The sequence below is a fragment of the Tenrec ecaudatus genome, chromosome 8 (assembly GCF_050624435.1).
Source record: "Tenrec ecaudatus isolate mTenEca1 chromosome 8, mTenEca1.hap1, whole genome shotgun sequence".
NCBI lineage: Eukaryota > Metazoa > Chordata > Mammalia > Afrosoricida > Tenrecidae > Tenrec > Tenrec ecaudatus.
The window spans coordinates 73,389,248-73,412,717 of NC_134537.1; the positions used below are offsets into that span (position 1 = coordinate 73,389,248).

Consider the following 23,470-nt stretch of genomic DNA (forward strand, 5'->3'; position numbering starts at 1 on the left):
GGTGTTCTAATCTTCTTCCAGATGCAGGCACACATATGTTTTGTTTTTAACACACATTTTCCCCAGGTAATACTCAATATGGGCTAGTAATTCTCATTACAAAGCTTAAATCTAGCATATTTAATTAGGTTGGTAAATTTTGACTAGATGCTCAATGCACACACACACACACACACACACACACACACACACCCATACACACACACACTCCACCAAGAAATTTGAATCTGAAGTAGTCCCTAAGCTCTCCCTCCCACATTCCTGACTGAAACTAGAATCCCACAATATTTTTATCCTCAAGAGTTCATAATTATCAGACTTCATCTCATTCTTGGGTTTAAAAAATATCTAAAGTAATATTTGCATGCATTATACATTACACATTACGTTATACCTTATCCTTTGTAAACATTCACTTGCAGAGGTTCATTTTTAAAAGATTGACTTAAAGCACGATGATCTATCAGGTTATGGCCTTTCCCACCGAGGACTTGTGGTGGTGCTGTCAGGTAAGCATGGAGTGCTTATTGCAAAGTAAGTGGCTCAAAACCACTAGCTGTTCTTTTGGGGAAAGAGGAGCTTGCCTGTTCCCATGGAGATTTACAGTCTTAGAAACCCTGCAAAGATAAAGTCCTAAGGAATCAGAATCAATTCCCAGAGTAGTGGGGTACAATAAACTCACTATTGATGTTAGACATTAGAATGGATAGGATGCTGGGCAACGTTGAAAACTGACGTTGGACAATTGCACTGCACAGCTATCATGGCTCCAACGTCATAGTTCCGATCCTGGTGCCAACTGAAGTAGAGGTCAGGCCGATAAACAAACCACTGGCATGAAGTCCATTCTGACTTACAGGGAGCCTATCTAGGACATAATGGAGCTGCGCCTCAGAGTCTCCAAGTCTGTAAATCCACAGGAGCGGACAGCTGCACTCACCTCTTTCCCTGCCTGACGCTACTGGTGGATTCAGTGGCTCATCTTGTTAGCAGCCTGATGCTCAGCTCATAAGACCACTAGGGCTCTGACCAGGCCCGCAGCTTGATCTAATTCCCTGTCACATACCAGAACGTCAGTTGTTAATTTGAAAGTGCACCGCCCCGATGTAAACCTGTAAAACCGCACTGCTCATATCACTAACAGTATGTGGACACTTTCAGTCATGTCACCAAAGTATGCATTTATAAAGAAACTCATTTAAGAATAAATAAAGACTGGGGTTATAACAGTACTAGTAATAAAAAGAACAATAATAAAAATTAAAAATAAACAAAAAACTAATTTACATAAGATCTGATTTACTATGAAGTCCAAAAAAAAATTACCAGTAATGCCCTTTTTCTAACCTAGCTAATAGGTAACTATCATCTCCCTGATATATTCTGATTATGACCAGTAAACCAGACTAATGTTTGTTCAACGTTAAAGATACTGGAAAATATTTTTCAGAAGGCTTCATCAATTTGTAATAAAAGCTCCAAATCATAGCTATTTTTAAATTGCACCTAAAGGCTAATGTCAATGATTCTAAACTAGCCCCTCAAGATGATAAACATAGTACTATTAATATAGACAAATCCAAATAAATAAATAAAATCAACCCTATTATTTTATTAAGTCACATAATGGGTTTATCTTTAACAAATTGATTTACATCTTTCAAATGGCTTTCTTTCCAAAAACCGCTTTTAGTTTGCTTCTCTAAAACTTCCCTGAACTATTTTGGTTGTGTTGTTTTATATTTGTTATCATATTCCATTAGGTCTGGCATGCTGCCTGCTTTTGAAAGGCAGGGATCCCGCATGCGCGGAGAGCCGAAATTAAACCGGGTATTCTGCAATGCCCGAAATTAAAAACTCCATGGTTCTTTATTAATTGAAAAAAAGGGGTTTTGTAACTAATTTTATTTTAAAATGTTTTATTCATTACCCTGTTGTCCTACGGAATACTCCATAGTAGTATACTCAGGTACTCACAAAATAATTTATGGATTACTAATGAACTTGGATATAAATATTAAACTTATGTGTATATGTTATTTTAGAGGCTTAAAAACATGATCAGAACCATTGATCCAAAAACACTAAACATGATGATTAGGTGGAAAATTCCAAATTAGGAGTTGATATCCACTACAAATTAGAATGTTGTACGACTGGACAGTGGAAAGTCAGTTTGTCATATACTTTCTCTTAAAGAGTTTGGATGCATGCCAATATAGATAGATGATAGATAGATGATAGATAGGTAGATAGATAGATAGATAGATAGATAGATAGATGATAGATAGATAGATAGATAGATAGATAGATAGATAGATAGATAGATAGATAGATAGACAGATATGATAGACACACACACATACTGGTCACAAGAGAGCAGAGTGAAGGAAAATAGGTATTTAGGGAAAAGTGGTAAATTTAAACTATAATATTAAAATTCCTATATTTGTGAATTATCATTTGTTTCCATTTAAATCACAGATGCCTAGCAGCTTTTCAATATAAAAACGATACCAGTCAACTGTATACTTACCGTAAGTGTTTAAGACAACAACAGCAAAGGACATATGCATTTATCGAGTGAGCAGGTGAGCAAGTGAGCAAGGGAGAAAGAGGAGACCCCAGATGCTCGCTGGCATTCTAACTTTGATGGATGGGTTCTGTAGACTTTGTGTTCCATTGTGTAGACTTTGTGTTCTGATTTACATAGAAGTCTTTAGCAGCAAAGCTGCGCAACACACCACCATGCTTTTTTATCTCTTGGTTGCTGTTCACCTGCTTTTGATTATGGATCCAAGTAAATGAAAACCTTAGCAACTTCCAGGTTTTTTCTCTGTTTATCATGATGTTGCTAATTCGTTGGGACGATTCATATGGAGGTTATTTTTGTTGTAACTTTTATTTTTGTGTTGAGACACAATCCAGATTAAGAGCTGTAGTCGTTGGTCTTCATCAGTAAATGCTTTACGTTCCCCTCCTTTGTGTTGTTTGCATATCACAGGTTGTTAGTGATCCTTACTCGAATTCTGGTTTCACCATTTTCTTAATAAAGTATAGCTTCTAGGATTATTAACTCAGCATACAGGTTTACAAAGCATAGTCAACCCGGAGTCATTGCTTCTCTAAATCGAATCCACACAAATTCCCTTTTGTTCTGTTTGAATGACTGCCCGTGGTCCAGACACAGGTACTTCATGTGCGTCCTTAGTAAGTTGCGAGCATGCACATGCTTCTTGATGCTATCCATAGTTTGATAGGATCTACACAGACACTCTTGGGTATAGTCAATAAAGCACAATCAACAGCTTCCTGATAGTCTCTGCTTTCAACTAAAATCTATCTGACATCAGCAACAATAGTCCTCAATGGATACCCTCTTCTGGACCTGGCTTGCATTTCTAGTTATTGCCAGCTTTTGTGTTTAGCACTTTGATTTTTGAATTGGTGGACAGTTTTACCAAGAACATAATTTTTCATTAAACAATTCATACACATTTTGTTTCATGTCATTGATTACAATCCCCACAATGTATTATCTTTTATCCTTTATCCTCGCTGTGTCTTCTTGTTCCATACTTTCTTCTGTCTTAGCCCTTTATAAATTTCTACCAGTGCAACAACTATGTTCTAAAATTATCTTCAGCACATTTTTACTTACAGGTGGTATTGATTGATAACTTAGCTTTCTGGTACACCACCTTTCTTTGGAATGTCACAAATATATATCCTTGCTAATCAGTTAGCCAGGTAGCTGTTTTCCAAAATTCTCTGCATAGATACACAGAGTTCTTTCTTTCTGGTATCAGTGTGCTAAAATATCCTAATCATATTTCTGGTAATTCCTGTCAACATGTTTTCTCCCGTGCCTTCAGTGCAGCTTGAATTTCTCTTTCAGTACCACCTGTTCTGGATCTTATTCTACTTCCAGAAATATTGGAACATTCACTAATAATTTTTGGTACACTGTATTACTTTTTTTCTCTTGATGCTTCCTGTATCATTCTGTATTTATTTCCTTAGAATCACTCCTTCATTTCCTTCAACTTGAAAATTACTGAGCATGTTCGTTCCTGTTGATTTTCTAACTTCAGGTCTTTGCGCATGTCATTAGATAAATTTACATTGTCTTCTCGAGCTGCCCTTTGAAATCTTCTCTTCAGTACTTGTATCTTATCCTGGCTACCTTTTTCTATATAGCAAATTTGAGAGTCGCTTTAGACATCCATTATGCTCCAACACACAATATGTCCTTAATAAACTACAAATGATGAACAAGCTTCACTGACTAGTAACCTTAATTGAGAAAGGAAAAAAAAGGACCATATATTGGCATTAAAATTCTCATTTCTTTATCTTATTAGACTCATTTCCTCCTAAATACAAAGAGCTTAATGCATTTTATTTGTCATTTTGTCAAAATATCATACATAGTTCATCAGTAGCAACAGCCCTCACATGCATGAGCATGTCACTAACAAGATTCACAGCTTCAATGACCCAATCCAGTCACAGTGAATCATTAAGATGAAAAGGAATGAGGCTCACACATCTGCTGCGGAGAGCTGTCCTTCTGCAGGTAGGGTACAGACTCAACCACGGTTGTTTATTACAACCGCTATTTTACTAAAGCTGAGGGCAAAATGAGTAATTTCAGTTACCATTTATGTTCACTGCATATCAAAGTTGAACTATTTCTTATCTCTTGAGAGTCAGTGTACTGGTCTACATCTTATTACTGTTGTTACAGAAACTATCAAAATTGCTTCATACCATGATGGTTTTCAATGGAATCGGCCTTGAGGGACTATATGTCATGTTTAATTACAGGCAAATTTCCTAAACAAGAAGGACAACTTTATGCTTACTCTGATGGTAGTCTTTAATTTAAGAGAAGCAAGGACCTTAATAAGTAAATTTCCCCCATTCTTTGAAAAGCAAGATATTTTAAATTAAATATTCTTCCTTTTCAAAAATTTAATATGCAATGGTAAACTGTCTTTAAAAGTTTGAGAAAGTAATACTCCGGACATAAAATGTTTATTTCTTATTTTATTATAAGTGGTGTACTACCAACGAAAGGCTTTAAAATACAAATTAATTTCTTGCAGTTTAATTATCTTTTAGTGGAACACAGAATAATCTTATTACATTGATAACTTAGTTGTTAAGTAAGAAGTCATCTTTCCTCTAATTTGTAACTTAAAAGCAATTGTACACCTAGATAGGTACTTTAAAACAAAATAAGACAAAAATTCTCATGTATATATAAAACAAGGACACTTACATGTTTTAGCAAATTATGTAACATTTGATTATGAGCAGTGAAAGCCCTTGGTTCCTTTTTTTTCAAAAAATATTAGACATAAATATTCAATGCCCTTGCAATTATTTGGTCTACTATCTGTCCTGAAATGAATGATGACTCCCTCTTGTACCAACAGTTCTATAATATGTTTCAGAATGAATTACCATATGAGCTTAAACTGGCAAATTTTCCTGTTGGTAGTTTTGGTTGTATAGCATATTGAAACTTAATAAATATGAGATCTAGTAGATTGCTGAGGGAAGAGTAGCATAGAACTTAGGATAAGAAGCTTCATCGCCATCTCAAACCACATCCTGATTTTCCTTTAATATTTCTGTGGCCCTTGCCAATCATCCAGCTTGATCCTTCCTTCATTGTTTCATCTACAAAGTGGGGACAATAAAATTACCTACTTCAAAAGGTAGTAGTAGAAATTAATTTAATCAATTTTCATGACGCTCTTGGAGTCATGCCTTGCAAATGACTGGAGATCAACACCACCTGAAATTGTTTTGCGGCTTTTTGTTGTATGCTGCTTACATGGTCTCTGTAAGGCTTCAAATCAGCCTCTTCTACAATATTTGGCTATTTACTTTTGTGAACAGTGAGTTCAAAATTAAAAGAAAAGTATTCATTTTATTCTTATTGACAGAATAACTCTCCGGAGACTTTAGAAAGAAGAATGGCATGTTTTGATTTATATTTTTTAAAGACATACTATGTATAGTATGGTCACTTGGACTCAAAATGAAGTAAAGCGACTAGATATATTTGGAGATGGAATAAAAGTTGGATGAGTGGAAGACTGACTGGGCCTGTGGATGGAAGAAATGCAGCATGAGAACAAGAGATGAGCCCAAGAGAGATGAGAGGAGCAGATCCAGCTTAAATCCCTTTCACCCCCCTCAGGTGATGGGCAGCAAGCGTTACTAGGCCTATTACCTGGCCGTGTTCTCTTCGTTAGTTCTGAGTGCTCTTTTAGCTTTTATCTGTGGACATTACCAGAGCTTGGAAGGCTTTCCAGTCATCTCTCTCTATGTACACAACCTTACCAATAATGAAACCAGTTTAATACTTAAATTATCTTTCTATTTATTCATAGCCGACTGTAATGGTCACAGCTTTGAAATTGGACTCCACCCAAGTGTGGTATGTCACGAAGATTTTGGAAAAGTTACCCATTTGACTGTTTAAGCTGCCAAAAAAACATTGATCTGTATCTAATCAAGCTGTTTCCGCATGGTTTCAAGTTATGGCAGTCGCTGACTTTCCACAAGGCACTTTCCAACAATAGCAAATGCTTCTCCATGTTTGTATTATGATCAAACAATATTCATATTACTACACATTATCTTCCTACATTTAAAAATCTTTCACATTAATTTTTTGTAATTTTGAGTAAACTATACACATAATTCCGTATTTATGCATTGTAATTCTTATAAAAAATAGAACACAAGACAATTTTAACACACATTAAGAAAGCATAGTTTTCATTCAATAAGCAGTCTTGATTATTGTTGTTGCTATTGTTACGTGCATCAAGTCAGTTCTGACCCATAGTGACCTTGTGCAGGACAGAATGAAACACTGCACAATCCTATGCCATACTCAAAATTGTTCCTCCCTGGAGCCTATTGTAAGGACCACTATCTCAATCCATTTCCTTTCTATCTCCTTTTCACTGTTCTTCCACTTTACCAACCATGATCCCCTCTCCAGATAACGTGTTCAAGTGTGTAAGAGGGAGCACTGCCATTCTTGCCTCTGAGGAGCACTCCGGCCGTACTTCCAACACAGATTGGTTTGTCCTTTTAGCCGTCCATGTTATTTTCAATATTCTGCACAATTCAAACGCATTCATCTTTTTTGAGCTTTCTTATTCAACGTCCAACTTCCGCATACATATGAGGAAACTGAAAATACCATGGCTTGAGTCAGGCACGCTTTGTCCTTAAAGCGATGCTCTTGCTTTTCCGTGAAGTCTTGTGCAGCAGATTTACCCAGTGCAGTGCATCCTTTGATCTCCTGACGGCTGCTCTCATGAGCATCGATTGTGGAACCAATCAAGACAACAATCTTGATTGTTATTAGAATTCTCTACGCAGAACTCAGAATGGCATCTCCTTTATACAGGCTGATTGTGTGAACTGAATTTTATTTCCCCCACATAAATGTTGGCTATTCTAATCCCTCTATCTCTGGACGTGATCCCATTTTGAAATAGGTTTTCTTTGTTATGTCAACGTGGTCATATCAGTGTGGGGTGTGTTTCCTAAACAGAAAATGATAGATTAGGCCCAGAATTAGTTGATTCATGGGGGAGGAGTAACACTGTGTATAGACTGAGGAATTGAGGGCCTCCCAGAACAAACTAAGGAACTCTCTGAGAGAAAAAAAAAAAAGAAACCACCTCAGGAACTCCCCGAATGGGGGACTTGAGAAATGGAGACAAAGATTTCCATCCCGTCCTACAGAGAAAGAGCCTTTCCACAGAGTCAGCACCCGGAACTTGGATTTCTAGCCTCCTGAACTTTGAGAAATAAGTATGTGCTTTCAAAAGCCACCCCCTTACAGCGCTGCTGCTACAGCGGCACTGGAGACCTGCCGCAGAAGCACGCCTTTCCGGTGACCACATTCCCTCCAGCTCCTCCTCCCACTCTGAGCTGTTTGGGGACGTTCATGTACTGCCCGGCGCTTATCTGCAGGCCCCAAGAGTCTGTACCACATGCGTCAATCTGTTTGTTTGTTTGTTTGTTTGTTTTATGCCAGTGGATGCAAGCCTGAGCAAAACACGCACGCCAAGAACAGTTGGTAGATGGGTTAGAGGTATACATCACTATTTTATTCAGTTAACTTATTTTCTTGTCTCATGCCTACAGAGTTCTCTGAAATTATTTTTCGATGCAATCTAAGGTAATTTGTCTGCTTCCATCTTTTACAAACGATTTTTCTCTTTTCTTCTACTGTGATCAAGGACGTAAACATGTACATTCTGATTCTTTCATGTAAAGTTCTAACATAAACTGCTCTTGGTTGAACTCAATGATGCTAATCCATTTCTTGGACAGATATTAACTGCTGGCAAAGGCATTTCCAGAACCAAGCTCTCAGCGAAGCTGAACACTTGGGTGTGCTTTACACAGTGAAATGTCTTGATTAAGTATAAATATACATCATTTGAACAATTTTAAGGTTGCATCTATGACGTAGAAGTTCCAACACTCTGTCCTGCGCACGTTGAGGAAGAGCTCAACATTATGATGAAAGGCTTCAGAGTCAATTTGTCCGCTCTGAAGCACCGAGTTCATGTGCTGCCTTCTTTAATCACGCTACACACAACACTCCACTGATTAAATTAAAACTTCACTGAGAGTATGTAGGTGATTCTTAAACAGTGGGTTTTGTTCAACAAAATGATGTCCACGTACCTGTAAAAGGGAATAGCAGAGTCTCTCTCTATCCAGGGATTTATACTAAAATCAAATGTTTCCATGGAAATATGTGAAATCGATGGTGAAATTGATTTACTTGGGAAGGAACTATTTTCTTTAAATCAGTTTCCAAGTTACTCAGCTTTTATTAAAAACATTTTTAAAGGCATTTTCTCTGTTTCATATGCTGTTTTAAACCATATAATAATCAAATATTCAAATAAAATTACATTTTATATATTTCTCTTGTCACTAGTTTTTCTCAGATAGCATTCAAATCAAACTGAGACTTATTTTAAAACACAGTATAATGATTTCTATTTTAAGATAATAACCAGAAAATTAAAAAAATACTAATGTTTGAGCTCTAATGTTTGATGTAAGTCTAGTTATGTCAGAATATCTTTGAGGCATTTTTGACATATACCTGGAACTAGACAGTGCTGGTGTCCTGAAAAGGGAATACAATTCAGAATTAGATAAAGGTGAATTGAAATTCCATTTCTGGAAATTAGTAACTTTTATTAGCATGTTGGTAGAAATTTATTAGAATTAAAATTTTATTGAATTATTAGAAATTAGTCTAATTTTAATGTCATTTTTGCCATAATTTTATGATCCTTGAGATTTAAAGAAAATGTTTTTAAAATATCTAGCATCTATTAGACATATAATTATAAACATTATTTGATATGTAGGCTATGTGCAAACAAAATCATGTATTAAAGTCTTGAGATGTTTTCTTATTACAAGAAATCCAGAGAATATTGCGATCTACCAGTTTAAATTCTTAGACTAAGAGAATCATTTTGTTTAGAATTAAATGAAATAAATACAAATGTATTTACCACTGAACTTCCTCTACTATCATTTAATTATAAATATATTTTTCTAAACAGAAAAATAACAGGAAAAATGAATGCTGTTTCAATGGCTCCTAATTGACTCTCAGGATATGTCATAATTATTATAAATAAATAGATTAACGTGCAAGGGAAATAAAAACGAGGGAAAGGTCAACTATTTTATTTTCAACTTTCAACTTTATATATACCATGACCAGTCATCTATATTATACACAAAGAGAGGCCAATGGACTAATCAAATATCATGCAGTATCCTTTTGCTAAAACCTTTATAGAAAATAATTTCTTTCTCTATAGAATATATTATATAGTTTTTTAATTTTAAAAATGGACAATTTCATGATTTCTAATCTGAATCTAGTTTAAATATACTGCATTAATCATAGTATAAGAGTTTTGTTTGTGTTTGTATTCTTGTTACTTTTCCCTCTATTTGGTTTTCAATTCTGTATTTCCTGACTGATTATTAAAACTAGTATTTTGAAACTAGCAATACACTCCAACTATGAGTGCTTTTGAAGCTACTGACTGCCCTTTAGACAAAGAATACACATCGTCCTGTGTGCTCTAGTCTCTATAACTCTAAATTGAAAATGACACCGTAGAAAAGGGTTTACTGTATAGATCCCGTGCTATAGCTACTTATGGAACCAATTGTTCTCTCACAAAATACTATTGTGAACTATTTTATAAACAAGCAATTGTTGTTAGTATTAACATTCTGTAGGAGACCAAGAGACCAAGTCCTCCCATGATATATGTTAAACTTATAACCAATGAATTATTTTTCTAATGGAATCCAGAGCAGTATTTGATTTAATTAACACTTACGTTTACAATTAGGCGGCTTCCCTTTGTTACTCCAAAATCCATCTTCTTGACATACTGCTGTGGCTTCTTGGCTAGCTTCAAGTTTAAAGCCTTCATTGCATTCATATATCAATTTACTGTCCAAAGTGAACTCATTGCCAATAAAGGAACCATTTCCTGGGGATTCTGGAATTCCACAGGACACAGCTGAAAAAGATAATATAACAATTTTAGTATTATATTTTCTGAGAATTTATGAAATTTTTCATCTTTTAAAAATTCTTGAATCTCAAACAGACATAAAATGTTTGGTATCTATATTTCTGATGCGCATTATTACTATAGACATTGACTTAATCTACTGTACAACCTCATGTTTAATTGGGATATTTAGATTACTTATAATTATTCATATATTATGGCTTAAGAATGCCATTTTATTTTTGGCCTGTTCTCATTGTTCTTTATCCATTCTTCATACCAAAAGCTTGAATATTTTTAGAATTCTGTTTTTGTTTAACTGTAATATTTTTCTTGTGTATCTCTGTTTATAGTATTTTTATGGGTTATTCTTGGTACTAAATACATAATTTATTATTGACTTCTGGTACTGACATTTTATTAATTTAAGTATAGAAAGATTACATCTTAATATGTCATGTATCTTTCCATTTAAAATATAATTGTCATAATTATAGTTGTGTACTTAAATGATTGTTACAATAAAATCTTATCACCTTCAAAGTACTCTCCATTACACAGTACATTTGTCAAGTCTGCAGTTCCATTTTTGGAAATATGTTTCAAACTCATGTGTTTGGATGGCTGACAGCACCTCCCTTGTTTTTTTTTCTTCACCTCTTCCATGTAGTCAAATTGTTGTTCTTTCATGTCCCTCTTCATTCACGGAAACAAAGTCTCATGGAATGAGGTCAGGTGAGTAAGGTGCATGGGATAAGAGAGTTATGCTGTTTTTTTGCCAAAAACTGGTGCACTGAGATGATTGTGTGAGCAGGTACATTGTCGCACTGGCACAAATCGATGTCCTGTCTGCCCCAAATAGTCACACACTATTACACAATCTTTTCAGACCCTCTAAATAGAAAGCTTGATTAACAGTCTGACCTGGTGGAATGAAATATAAATGCATATGAGTCGACATTTTCTTTCATTAGGGAAGTTGATGGATGTCCAAAAGGAAGTTTGAAATCAATTGACATTTCACCGTTTTCAAAACAAGAAAACCACTTGTACACTTGAGTTTTTCCCATAGTGCTGTCCTTGTAAGCTGTGTTTAACATCACAACAGTTTCTAGGGTATATTTTTCAGAGCAGGAAACTAAGTTTCACAGCCGCATGCTGTTTTCTTAAATTAGCTATCACCAAAAATGAGGTTCACCCAAAACTGCTTTTACAGAAAAATTTTCTGTGAACAGAGAGAACCTTCCCAGGCGACGCCACTGAGTGCACTAACAGAGCAAGTTGCTCAGTGCTCACCTTGTGGGAAACATGTCTGCTAATGAAAGCTCGGCTCTGCCCAGTGCAATTCAGGTTCTTTTGGGGTACCCCCTCATAGACCAACTTGATGGTGTCTAACAACATTACATTATAGTATAATTTTTGCTTACATCATCACATATCATTTCTAAAACTCAGAAGGAAAGTATATTGCATTTACTCGTATTTTCGTTCTTTGTCTTTCTTCAAGACACACTTCAATGTTTATAATTCTCCTTTTCTTTAGAAAAAAAAGTATTTTATCTGTTCTTGTAGGGTATATCTGTGGACCACAATATCTCTGAGAATGTGGTTACTTCTTCTTTACTTATAAAAGGTATTTTCACTAACTGTAGAGCACTAAAAGATCGAAAGCTTTCTTCAACACTTGAAACATTTCCAGCATTTGAAAATGCCGTGTTCTTCTTTTTAAGTATCCAAGGTTTCCGATGGGAAAGCTAATATCATTGAGATCCTTGTTCCTCTATAGGAAAAGATTCGCTTCTCTCCTGCTGCTTTCAAAATTTTTCCATGTTATCCAGTGTTTATCTCCAGAACCTCTCTGGGTTAATTTATGAGCTCATAGTTGTTTCGGTTGGCTCAGCTTCTCAAATCTGTAGATTTATGTCTTTTGCCAAATCTGGAGCTACTCTTCCATAATTCCTGTACTTTCACACCCTTTATTTCCCTTTTGAGACCCTGATAACATGGCTGTTACTTTGTAACAGTTTTCTTCAGGCAGGCTCAGTGCTGTTCTATTTTGTTACTGTTCTTTGAGTGGAGTAATTGATGTTGCTATATCTCTACACTCACTTATAATTCCCTTTTTTCCTCTCCATTCTGCTACTAAGCCCTTCTTTGAGATTTGTTTTCTGTTATATAAATTTGTTCTAATGCTTATATGTGATTCTTCTTCAGATTTTCTATTCTTTTGTTAATATGTTCTATATCTTTGCTGACATTTCATATTTTAAATTTGTTTCAAGTGTATAATCTGTTTTTAAATTCTTGACAGATAATATTGATACCAAATTGTTGTTGGCATCTTTGGGTTAATTTTGTCATTTAATTGATATTTATTGTATAGCCCATTATTTTCCATTGAAGAATGGATATATTATAGTCTGGAAGATATTTAAATGTGATGTCCTGGGAGGTCTTGTTGAAATTGCTCTGGTGAGTAGAGGGATTTGTCATCTCATTGGAAATGCAAGTAGCAACAGGTTCTTGTTGGCATCCATTGACATCTTATTACTCCCTTGCAGTTGGTGTTCATATTTTCTCTCTGGCTCGCAGGATTCAGACACATCGTGACCCTATACAAGATAGCCTTTACTGTGAAGAGGTGGCTATTTTTACCTATGAGTGATGGTGACATTCCTGAGTCTCCAATATGGTTCCTCTGATAAGGGTGGAGACACAAATCATTGAAGCGAGCTGTGGTTGGAAGGCCATACTTTTCATGTGGGCCATTGATATCATGACAAGGTAGTCTTACCACAGTAGAGAAAAGCCCAGATTCTCCAGTTGATCTCTGGTGATATCATGCTAGCGAGAAGAGGATGGGGACCTTGTTATAACCAAGAGAAGCTGGAAGACCCGGGGTGACCTTGTTAATACTGTGGGTGCTAGATTTGCTGCCATGTGGCAGGGATAAAAGCCACAGCTTCCCATTCAGCCCTCTCTGACCCTAAACAGTCCTTCATATATGGGGGCAGGACTTTATTCTCATTAGCAGCACTTTTACTCAGTCATTGCTTCCAGGATGGGGTACAGTCTCAATTTCTTTCTGGTGTTTGTCTGGAGTAGAGTGGTTATTTTCTGAAAGAATTCTGTTTTAAGTACTGGTCTTTACTGGTTCCTTCAATTTTCTTGGGGCTTTTGTTATTATTATTACTGATGTTTGTGTTCACTGGTGTATCAGGGTTTCCAGGGTCTCTGCTGTATAGTACAGTAAAAGGAAACCTAGAGAATTAATCAATGAGACCCTACTCATTCTGCCTTTTTCTCTCCCCCTTTCAGAGACTTGAGATATTTATGTCACATAATTTCTAGGATTTTCTTTCAGTAAAAGTCAGAGTATCCATTTCAAAATTACTCTGACATTGCGAAGAGATTGACGATATATGCTAAGGAAAAGAATTTGAGAATGTAGCACACCATGCTCCCTGGTGGTATAGTGTTTAGACATGGGGCTGTAAGCTCCATGGGAGGCAGTTTGAAACAAGCAGCAGGTTAGCAAGATAAAGATAGCTTTCTAGGTTTTTGTGTTTGTTCCCTGTAATAGCTTATGTCCTTCAGCATGTACCAATCATCTAACATATATTGAACATCTAACCTAAGTGGTATCCATGTGTTTTCTTCCTAAAAGTGTAAAAGTTCTCAGAGGGCAAACATATTCTCAATATTTTTACCCTTTTCCCTTTGTTATGTCTAGCACATCATAGTGCTCAATAAATATATGTTCACATTTCTAGAAAATGGAAATATATATTTTACATTACAAAAGGTAGAATTAAAAATTTTTCAGAAATCATCATGTTGCTGAAGTTTAGTACGTGTAGGTACTCAGTTCATAATATGAACACCAAGGGGTAAGGGAGCTTATACTGCATAAGTACTATGCTTTCATTATAATTACTTTAACTGACCACATTATTTTGATGTAAATTATGAATTTTAAAATGCAGTGTACTAGAATATCAATGTGGTTATGCTTTTGTTATTTTCAGGAAATACCATATTTGATGTGTCTAAATGAAAATAATCCAAATTTCTGATGGCTTATAATGAAGCAATGCTAAAGGAAAATGCAATGTCTTTCAAATGATCTTAAAGATGTCACAAGCACACAACTCCATTTCACATGTCCTCGACCCCAGAAATGAAACTCTAAATATTACATGACTTCAATTCTGAAATTATATATCTGTACAAAGTCTTACGACTTTACAACTCTATTTTATCAGATGCCCTGTGTACTTTCTTAGAATATTTAGGTACTAAGCCACAATTCACATGGTCATGATGTTTTCCCAGCATCGCTAATTCTGTGTTAGATGCAGAATAGAAACAGTTAGTAAGGAAGGTAGACCAATGGCCTAGAATGACACGGTACACCGTTCTTATAGATTGTCTAAGAGCAGATGGGATTCTAGGCCCTCAAAAGAAAATGTCCAGTTCCAGATCTACCCTTCCCTTGACCTTGAGTAAACTGAAGGTGCTTGTGGAAATAGGGTAGGAAAGGAGAGCTCATGACTCAGTATTTGCAGAAACCAAATGAAATGGATGAATGACTTCAACATTAGGAAGTCCAGAAAAGGAGAAATTTGGGATAGCAATGCATGGGGTTTCTGCTGACAACTATCTTCAGATCTAAACCTTTGGTAAATACTTAGAAATTATAGCCTAAGGAAGGAAAGAGAAAGCATCTCTCAACTGAAAACAAGCCAACAGAAGAAAGCTATGAAAGGGCGGCAACACGGCAGGGTTGGCATGGAAATGAGTGATTGTAAGCAGAGGCTCAACTGGGCAAGGGAGACAACCATTGATGCTGAGTCCAGGGCAAAGGCTCTATGACAGCAAAGGTCCAGGAGGGACTGCACTGACCGACCATTTGTGCAGAGAGGGCAAGAAGCCATAGGTATTTTTAAAATAAAAAAAAAATTAAAAATAGAACAACTAAAAGAAGTAAGTTCTTAGGAATATAAAACCAAGTTTCTTTCAATTTTAAAAAGAAGAGAAATATTTCAGGAGAGAAAACTAGAGGAAAATAAAGAAAATTTTCTGTCACAAATGAAATTTATAATCCAATACCTTTTTAATTGCTGTCCCTTAGAGCTCAAAAGCACAAAGATTCAAATTTGTAAGAGATCTTAATGGACACCCAATCTGGTCTTTTAAGAATTTATGGAAAAAACATATGCATTTTATTTACTGGTTAATTTTCAGAGCAATCTGTATTTGGAGGTATATACAGTAACAAGATTTTTGTTTGATAAAACTAGTCAATAATTTTTAAAGTTTTTGATGTAAATGCAAAAGATTGTTAAGAATGGTAACAACACTAAGACAATTAGGCACTCAGAATGAAAAAGTCATATTTTCTCATAGTCGGTAGGTACAGATCATCATAGATTTTTGCAAGATAAATTTAAGTACTTTCAAAATTATATCAAGGTGCTTTAGAATTGAGCAACATACATTTAAGCAACTGTTTGTTTAAAATTTTCAAATAAGTGTACACAAAAGGATATTGTAGGAATTTAGTTTGATAATCAAAGAGTTTTTCTTTTAAGTACAGAGGATGTTCCTTCCTCTAGTCTCGCTTCTCCGTCAGACTGCCGGCACACCTGTACCACCTTGTTCCCAGTCAGGCTTGACCAGAGGGAGTGGTAAACATGAGAGGGCCAGAGTAGACGTGCCGGACAGGGTCTATGAGACTGTAGTGTCTGATGGAAGCAGACGGCCACATCGCTCTCCTGAGGAGCGCTTTTCAGGGAGCAGCCATGCATTCACCACTGAACCACGGGGCCACCAGGGCTCCTTAAAAAATAAAGACAAAGAAAGACTTCACCACAAATGTATGATGTGTCTGTACGGCGAGTTATTACTATCAGGGTCTGCCATGCTCTCTTTTTCAGTGAATCAGACGACTCTCTTTTTGATTAATGAAATAATTAATGCAAAAACAAACAAATAAATGTAGCTTGAACTAGTCAATTTTGCTGGGAAATCTTACTTCATAAATCAAATAAAGGGAGAAGCATGAGGCTTTCTACTCCCATCAGCAGTCACAATCTAACAGACTCAGTCTTCCCTGTCTTGTCAGGTTGATGATACCCTGTCCTGTCAGGTCCCCGATACCCTGTCCTGTCAGGTCCCTGATACCTGCCCTGTCAGGTCCCCGATACCCTGTCCTGTCAGGTCCCCGATACCCTGTCCTGTCAGGTCCCTGATACCTACCCTGTCAGGTCCCCTATATCTGCCCTGTCAGGTCACCAATACTCTGTCCTGTCAGGTCCCCAATACCTGCCCTGTCAGGTCACTGATACTTGTCCTGTCAGGTCCCTGATACCCAGTCCTGTCAGGTCCCTGATACCCTGTCCTGTCAGGTCCCCGACACCCTGTCCTGTCAGGTCCCTGATACCTGTCCTGTCAGGTCCCTGATATCCTGTCCTGTCAGGTCCCTGACACTTTCCTTGTCAGGTCCCTGATACCCTGTCCTGTCAGGTCCCTGATACCTGCCCTGTCAGGTCCCCGATACACTGTTCTATCAGGTCCCCGATATCCTGTCCTGTCAGGTCCCTGATACCTACCCTGTCAGGTCCCCTATATCTGCCCTGTCAGGTCACCGATACTCTGTCCTGTCAGGTCCCCGATACCTGCCCTGTCAGGTCACTGATACTTGTCCTGTCAGGTCCCTGATACCCAGTCCTGTCAGGTCCCTGATACCCTGTCCTGTCAGGTCCCTGATACCTGCCCTTTCAGGTCCCCGATACCCTGTCCTGTCAGGTCCCTGATACCCTGTCCTGTCAGGTCCCTGATACCTGCCCTGTCAGGTCACCGATACTCTGTCTTGTCAGGTCCCCGACACCCTGTCCTGTCAGGTCCCTGATACCCTGTCTTGTCAGGTCCCTGATACAGTCCTGTCAGGTTGCCATGATCAGAATCCACTAGAGGGCAGTGAGCTTTGAGAAGAAGCCAAATAAACAAAGTGTGTCCCAGTTACTAAAAAAGAATATAGAGAAAAATCTTAATAAAATATTTATATAGATGTAACTACAGATCGATGATAGGTAGATAGATAGGAAACTACGTAGGTAGCCTATACTGTCTCCTTCAAGGTCATCTTAAAATATGAAAGAAAAATTAGTAGTGACCGCATAAGCACTGATAAATCAAAAGCATCAATAAGGCTGAGAAACCAATTTCTTGGTGATGAGACATTAGAAAAAAAATTGTAAAATTTTAGTCTATGGGCTTTTTGTAAGTAAACATAAAGAATAGTACAGTTTCTCAAGTGTGGAGGTTACTATTTGCTAACAAACAAAGTTCTTTCTCAGCACATTAAATGAACTGAGTGAACATTGGCAAATAACTACACAGTCGTTTAAATTAAAAATTAATAATAATATGCAGAATGTCTAGCCAGACGTCTGCAGGTTGATTGCAGAAATCGCCAATAGGTAACACAAAATACATTAGACTTTAGATGACAGCCTGCTGCGCAAGGGCTTCTGGGTCTGACTCTCTGACACAGTGCTGTTGGTGCTACACTCACTTCCATTGTTGTCTCACCCATGGCTGGGAATGACCTGAATCACTTCAATATCTAACTCCTACCAATTAATTGAAAGATAAATATATGGATAAGTTCACATGAGCAACTCTACAGAATTTCAGATTTTAGTTCCACTTGACACTGAACATTAGTGAGAGAAAAAGGAAATGGCCCAGAGAAGATATATAATAAATCCATATGAAGCGCCTTGTCTTGGAAATGAACTGATTCCAAGGCTTCCCGGTGAATAAAGCATCCTGGCATATTAGTCTAAGCTCTTAATTAAACCTTTATAACATCTTTACCTGATTTCAGAGCAAAGGAAATGAAATTGGGGAAGAATCCTATTCAAAACCTATCCCAAGCCTAAAATAAGGATTCCCATTGCCCATTCCTAGATATGTGGTATGGGAGGGAAGTGGGGTGTTCTGGGATAGGCTTTTGACATGATTCCAAGGTCTGTTAGGGGATGCAGGTGAAGGAACTCCGATCTGTGAGAGACCATTGGGAACTCCTTTCAACAGCTCGCACCAGAGTCCTAATAAATGGTGATGACGCTGACTTATTTGTAAAGCCAGGATTACCTGTCTCATATCCATCATGCTGTTTGCAATAGTCTCCCTGCAACCAGCTTACATGGAGCGTAACTTTAAGATTTCTACTATGAAGCGCATGCTCCCTGGTCTGCTTGAGTTTCTGGCATTGTTTCTGTCTGTTTTACAGGAAGTAGCTTCCTCTTTTGTACAATAACAAAATTTTCTTTCTGACATTTACATTATCCTGCAAGAGTGATGATTGACTTTATTTCCCTCTTTCTTATGCACTTGTAACAAATTTGGGCATATGAATGTAATAGTGGTGACGTCATGAAGCTATAATGTGCACTCTTTTGCATTGCACCAGTCCTTTTCAAGGAATTATAAAAGCCCAAATGTGTCTCTAAAGGAAATCAAACATAAGTCCAATCTTGAGGCTTATGAAAAAAACTGCATGGTTTCACACGTGGCACCTTTATGTTTTTTTTGTTGGATTATTCTATATTGGACGGTTAAATGCAATGTTTGAGGCTGGGCTGTCATTTTTATAACTGTCTTGGTGTTTTATTGCCATTATTTATTATGTTTGATATATAGAATGAGCAATAAGAGGATGTATTTGATGTGCCTGTTTTTTAACTGAATAAGAACTGAAAGCATGAATCAATAAAACTGATTAAAATGGTCAAAAAAAGAAAATTAAAATGAGAATTCATTTAGGCCAACTTTTCCACTAGGATTTGGAAAATGCATACATTGGGCAACAGCACATGTGGCCAATGCAAATTCATTCTGAGAGTAAATGGGATACAAATAAATAAATTAGATTTACTGTAAAATGGACTTCAGTGATTCTGTGATGCTGTTATCCCTGTCTAATCATAGATTTATTATATCACACTGTCATAATTTCTGAAGAAGAAATTTAAATGAAAACACTAGGAGATTAATAGTTTCAGCATAATAATAAACAGCTTTCCAACAACAGGATATAATGCATAGCCCCAGGGATATTAACAGTTAAATTAAATAAATACTTTAAATTTCTTTTGGTCAGTCGCGATAGGATTTTCTAGACCTAATCCATTGGATGTAGTTAAGTTGTTACCAAAGAGATTTAGGCTAACAAAAAAAGTTTCAAGAAACTCCAAAACTTTTCATAGGTTGACTGATTTCCAAGATTTCTACCAGTCCCATCTCATTTATTCCTTACTATATGTTCAATATTAAATCAGATTTTAAAATGTACATTATAGTACATGTATATAATTTCTAGTTTAAGAAGGCATTAAACTATATTTCTAATAAAATTCGAAAAAATAAAAGCCCAGAGAAGCAGATACTATGCACAACAGCAGTCTCAAAACTAAGGTTATTCTCACACAGGCTTTTCAAACGAAGACACGCAAAACCCCTTCCCTATGTGACCAGGGCCCCTCAGAAGACGAGTGTGTACCTGTCTCATGCTGAGCTCCCCCACACCACCGTTCTGCCCGCAGTATTCCAGATACTCTACCTCACTGTGGAACGTCAACAGCACTCTGTACCGCTGCAAGTTATTTCATGGGAATAGCACCTATTAACCAAATTTGGCAGATTGGGGAACCAGCATCTAACTCAAAACAGTGTACCAAGTGCACAATAGAGGGATTTCTGATTATGCCTTTAACTGCTCTTCAGTTGCTTCATTTGCATAATATTTAACAGTACTGTTAACTATTCTAGCACAGGGGAGAGCGAGCAGGCTTTCTACGCCCATTAAGTGTTAAACGCTCTCAGGAAGCCACAGGGGCAGTTCTACTCTGGCCTACAGGGTTGCCGTGAGTTTACATTGACTTGATGGCAGAGTTTGACTTTTGCTTTTTATTCTATGAAATGAAATGTACTTCTATACCCGATTAAAAATAAAGGCATAGCCCCTTACTTTCAAGACTATAAATTCTATAGCCAACTGACAACTCACAGCAACCTATAACAACCTTATTGGACAGTGTCGAATGACCGCTGTGAGTTTGCGGAACTGTAACTCTTTATGGGAGTAAAAAGCTGTCTTTAAAAACCTGAAGAGCAGCTGGTGGTTATGAACCGCTGACCTTGAGGTTAGCAGCCCAATCTGTAGCCACTATAGCCACATCCTATACATACCCTTTAAGAATAGGTCATTCATTGTAACTTGAGGAAAGATCCACAAAATCAAGAATATTAATGCATCTAATAGAATTTTTTCCTGAGTCTTTGACTGCACAAGCCTAAATGCTTGTAATTAGAGGTGAAAGAGTATGTCTCTCAGCTATATTTATATGTGTTTGTCCAAGTGTTTCAGTCCAAATTAAAGAAAGACTGACTAGAAAAACCTTAAATCATTGGTTCTCAACCTGTGGGTCATGACTCCTTTGGGTCAAATGACCCTTTCTCAGAGGTCACCTGATTCATAACAGTAGCAAAATTATCATTATGAAGTAGCTATGAAAATAATTTTATGGTTGAGTGGGGTCACCACAACATGAAGAACTATATGAAAGGGTCACGGCATTAGGAAGGTTGAGAACCACTGCCTTAAATGTTTCATTCATGAGGTTCATTTTAAAGCTATTTTAGTTTTTGCTGGAGCCAGAATGGCTGGACTGGGAATTGGATTATGCCAAAGATCTGAATATTGATCTCTTTCTCTATTTGTACTAAAAGCATAAAGTTGACTAACATAACTTTCTCAATAGTTTTACAAGCTCACTGCCATCACGTCAATTCTGACTTAAGCTGGCCTTGCATAGGGCATCTGCACGTGGAAATCTTTACACGAGAAGATCGCGTCATCGCGCTTCCCCGGAGTGGCTGGTGGGTCCGAACTGCAGCCGTTGAGGTCAACAGCCTAGGGTTTTCCTAATATTGTCACCATGGCTCCTTAGTATCTATGTACAGTGATACATCAGTTATCAAACTCGATTCACTCCAAATTCATGTGTAAACATTGAGAGTTTGAGAGCTGAACATATTTTACATATAATAAATAACAGAAAAACACATCATTGGTTCTGAGGCCTGAAAACTGTACGTCACAATTCATCTTTCCAGGACTGTACATCACTATGGGGCCGTTGAGCATTCGCATGTGTCTGTGTCTTCGCTCTGCTCTCAGAACTTCTCAGTCTCTTTGACAGTCTCAGTTCTTCATTGCATGGCTCGTGATTTCCCACCTTTCACTACGATCGACACTTTGAATGCATTTGTTTTTCAAAAATATTGATCCTGTCAGCTGAGCCATGTTGTGCAGAAGCACTCAAATCAGACCAGCGGCGACCTGATTCACATCTCACCAGGATGTCTTTATGGAGCATTCCTGGGGTTCTCACAGTTTCCATCTTAGTCTTACTGTGGTATCGCGAACTTTCTTTGGAGTCGCAATTATGGCAATTTACACAAATAAAGCACAAACCTTTACACTGAGCGATGTTGTTGATGCACTAACACCAGCACTGTGTGTGATCTGAGCAAGAGGCACTGGGCATGAAGCCTCACTTTCTGTGTCTGAGGCGCGCGGTGCAACTTGTGACAAACTCTGGGCTGCAAACGTTTTTGGTTCAAATATTGATCAATATGCTGAACCCTGTGCAGATGTTTTTGAACTTTGCTGGTTGGGCAGTAGCACATTTGAGTTTGGAGTGACTTGACAACCAGATATCACTGTGCAGCATCTTTAATTTATTGCTCCCTATACTTGTGGGTAAGATGGTTTTTTATCTCACATTACAAAGATAGTTTCAAATCAAGAGATGCTTTGAAAAAACACATACTAAAGTTAAATCAAGGAAAAGCAAGCTATTAAATTAAGTAGATACTGCTATTCAATAACCCTGCAAGCACCTCAATGAACAACTTTTCTTTGGAAAAACACAGGCAGATTTCTCAGATTGTCTGGATGACAGCTAACATGTGAAGAGTCGGGGGGAAGCCAGATCTAGATAAAGGAAGAGTGAGGACTCATAGAAGCTTCGAGATCCCCTTGCTGACATCTGGAGTACTGCTCACTTCGTCACAATCATCTGAGACAGGATTGGTCAATAACCCAGGGACACATAAACTCAGAAAGGTTTTAAGGTAGTGCATATTGGAAGTGGTAGTGTGCGGATCATGCAGTTGGGAAGAGTGAATCTTCCTAACTCCCAGCTGAGAACCATGACGGATTATAATAAAGACAAGGAGATGCAGTAAGGCATCAGGGCCAGAGGGATGTTTCAGACAGGACATCAGGGAAGAACCCGCAGAAGGGCAATGATGAGGAAAAGACAGAAAACCTCTGCCCTCACTATGGGAAAGCCAAGCCATACAGCACAGGCCAGCGCCTGGGAAAGCTCATTCTGCCACTCTAGAGTGTGTGTTGAATTCCAGAACTCCTGAATCTGCACACAAGTAAATAGAAAGATAGATTAAAGAGAACCCTCTAATGGTTCTTGATGGAATATATCACACCCGTGCTGTCAGATTGACTTAGACCCTGTGGGGTGGCTTGTATTTGCCTTATGGGGTTCTCAGGAATGTGAGTCTTTGCCAAGACTGAATTCTACACCTTCCATGAAAAGAGTGACTAGTAAGTGTGGTATTCTCAATCACACCTGTCACTGGAGATGGTCGCTTAGCTATTGTGCCATGAGGGCACACCATGAGAAAAATTTCCCATGGAAATCAAAAAACAATCTCAATAGAAAATGAGTAAATGTAGATAATAAAATTATCCAAGT

General features: G+C 37.4%; 1 protein-coding gene across 1 annotated transcript in view; it reads right to left on the reverse strand.

The window, feature by feature from the left end:
* The window catches only part of CSMD1 (CUB and Sushi multiple domains 1), a 1,770,408-nt gene that overhangs the window by 120,348 nt on the left and 1,626,590 nt on the right, over nucleotides 1-23,470 (reverse strand). Inside the window, exon 50 of the mRNA XM_075557189.1 lies at nucleotides 10,440-10,625. Coding sequence (XP_075413304.1) covers nucleotides 10,440-10,625 — 186 coding nt within the window. The remainder of the gene's footprint in view (nucleotides 1-10,439; nucleotides 10,626-23,470) is intronic.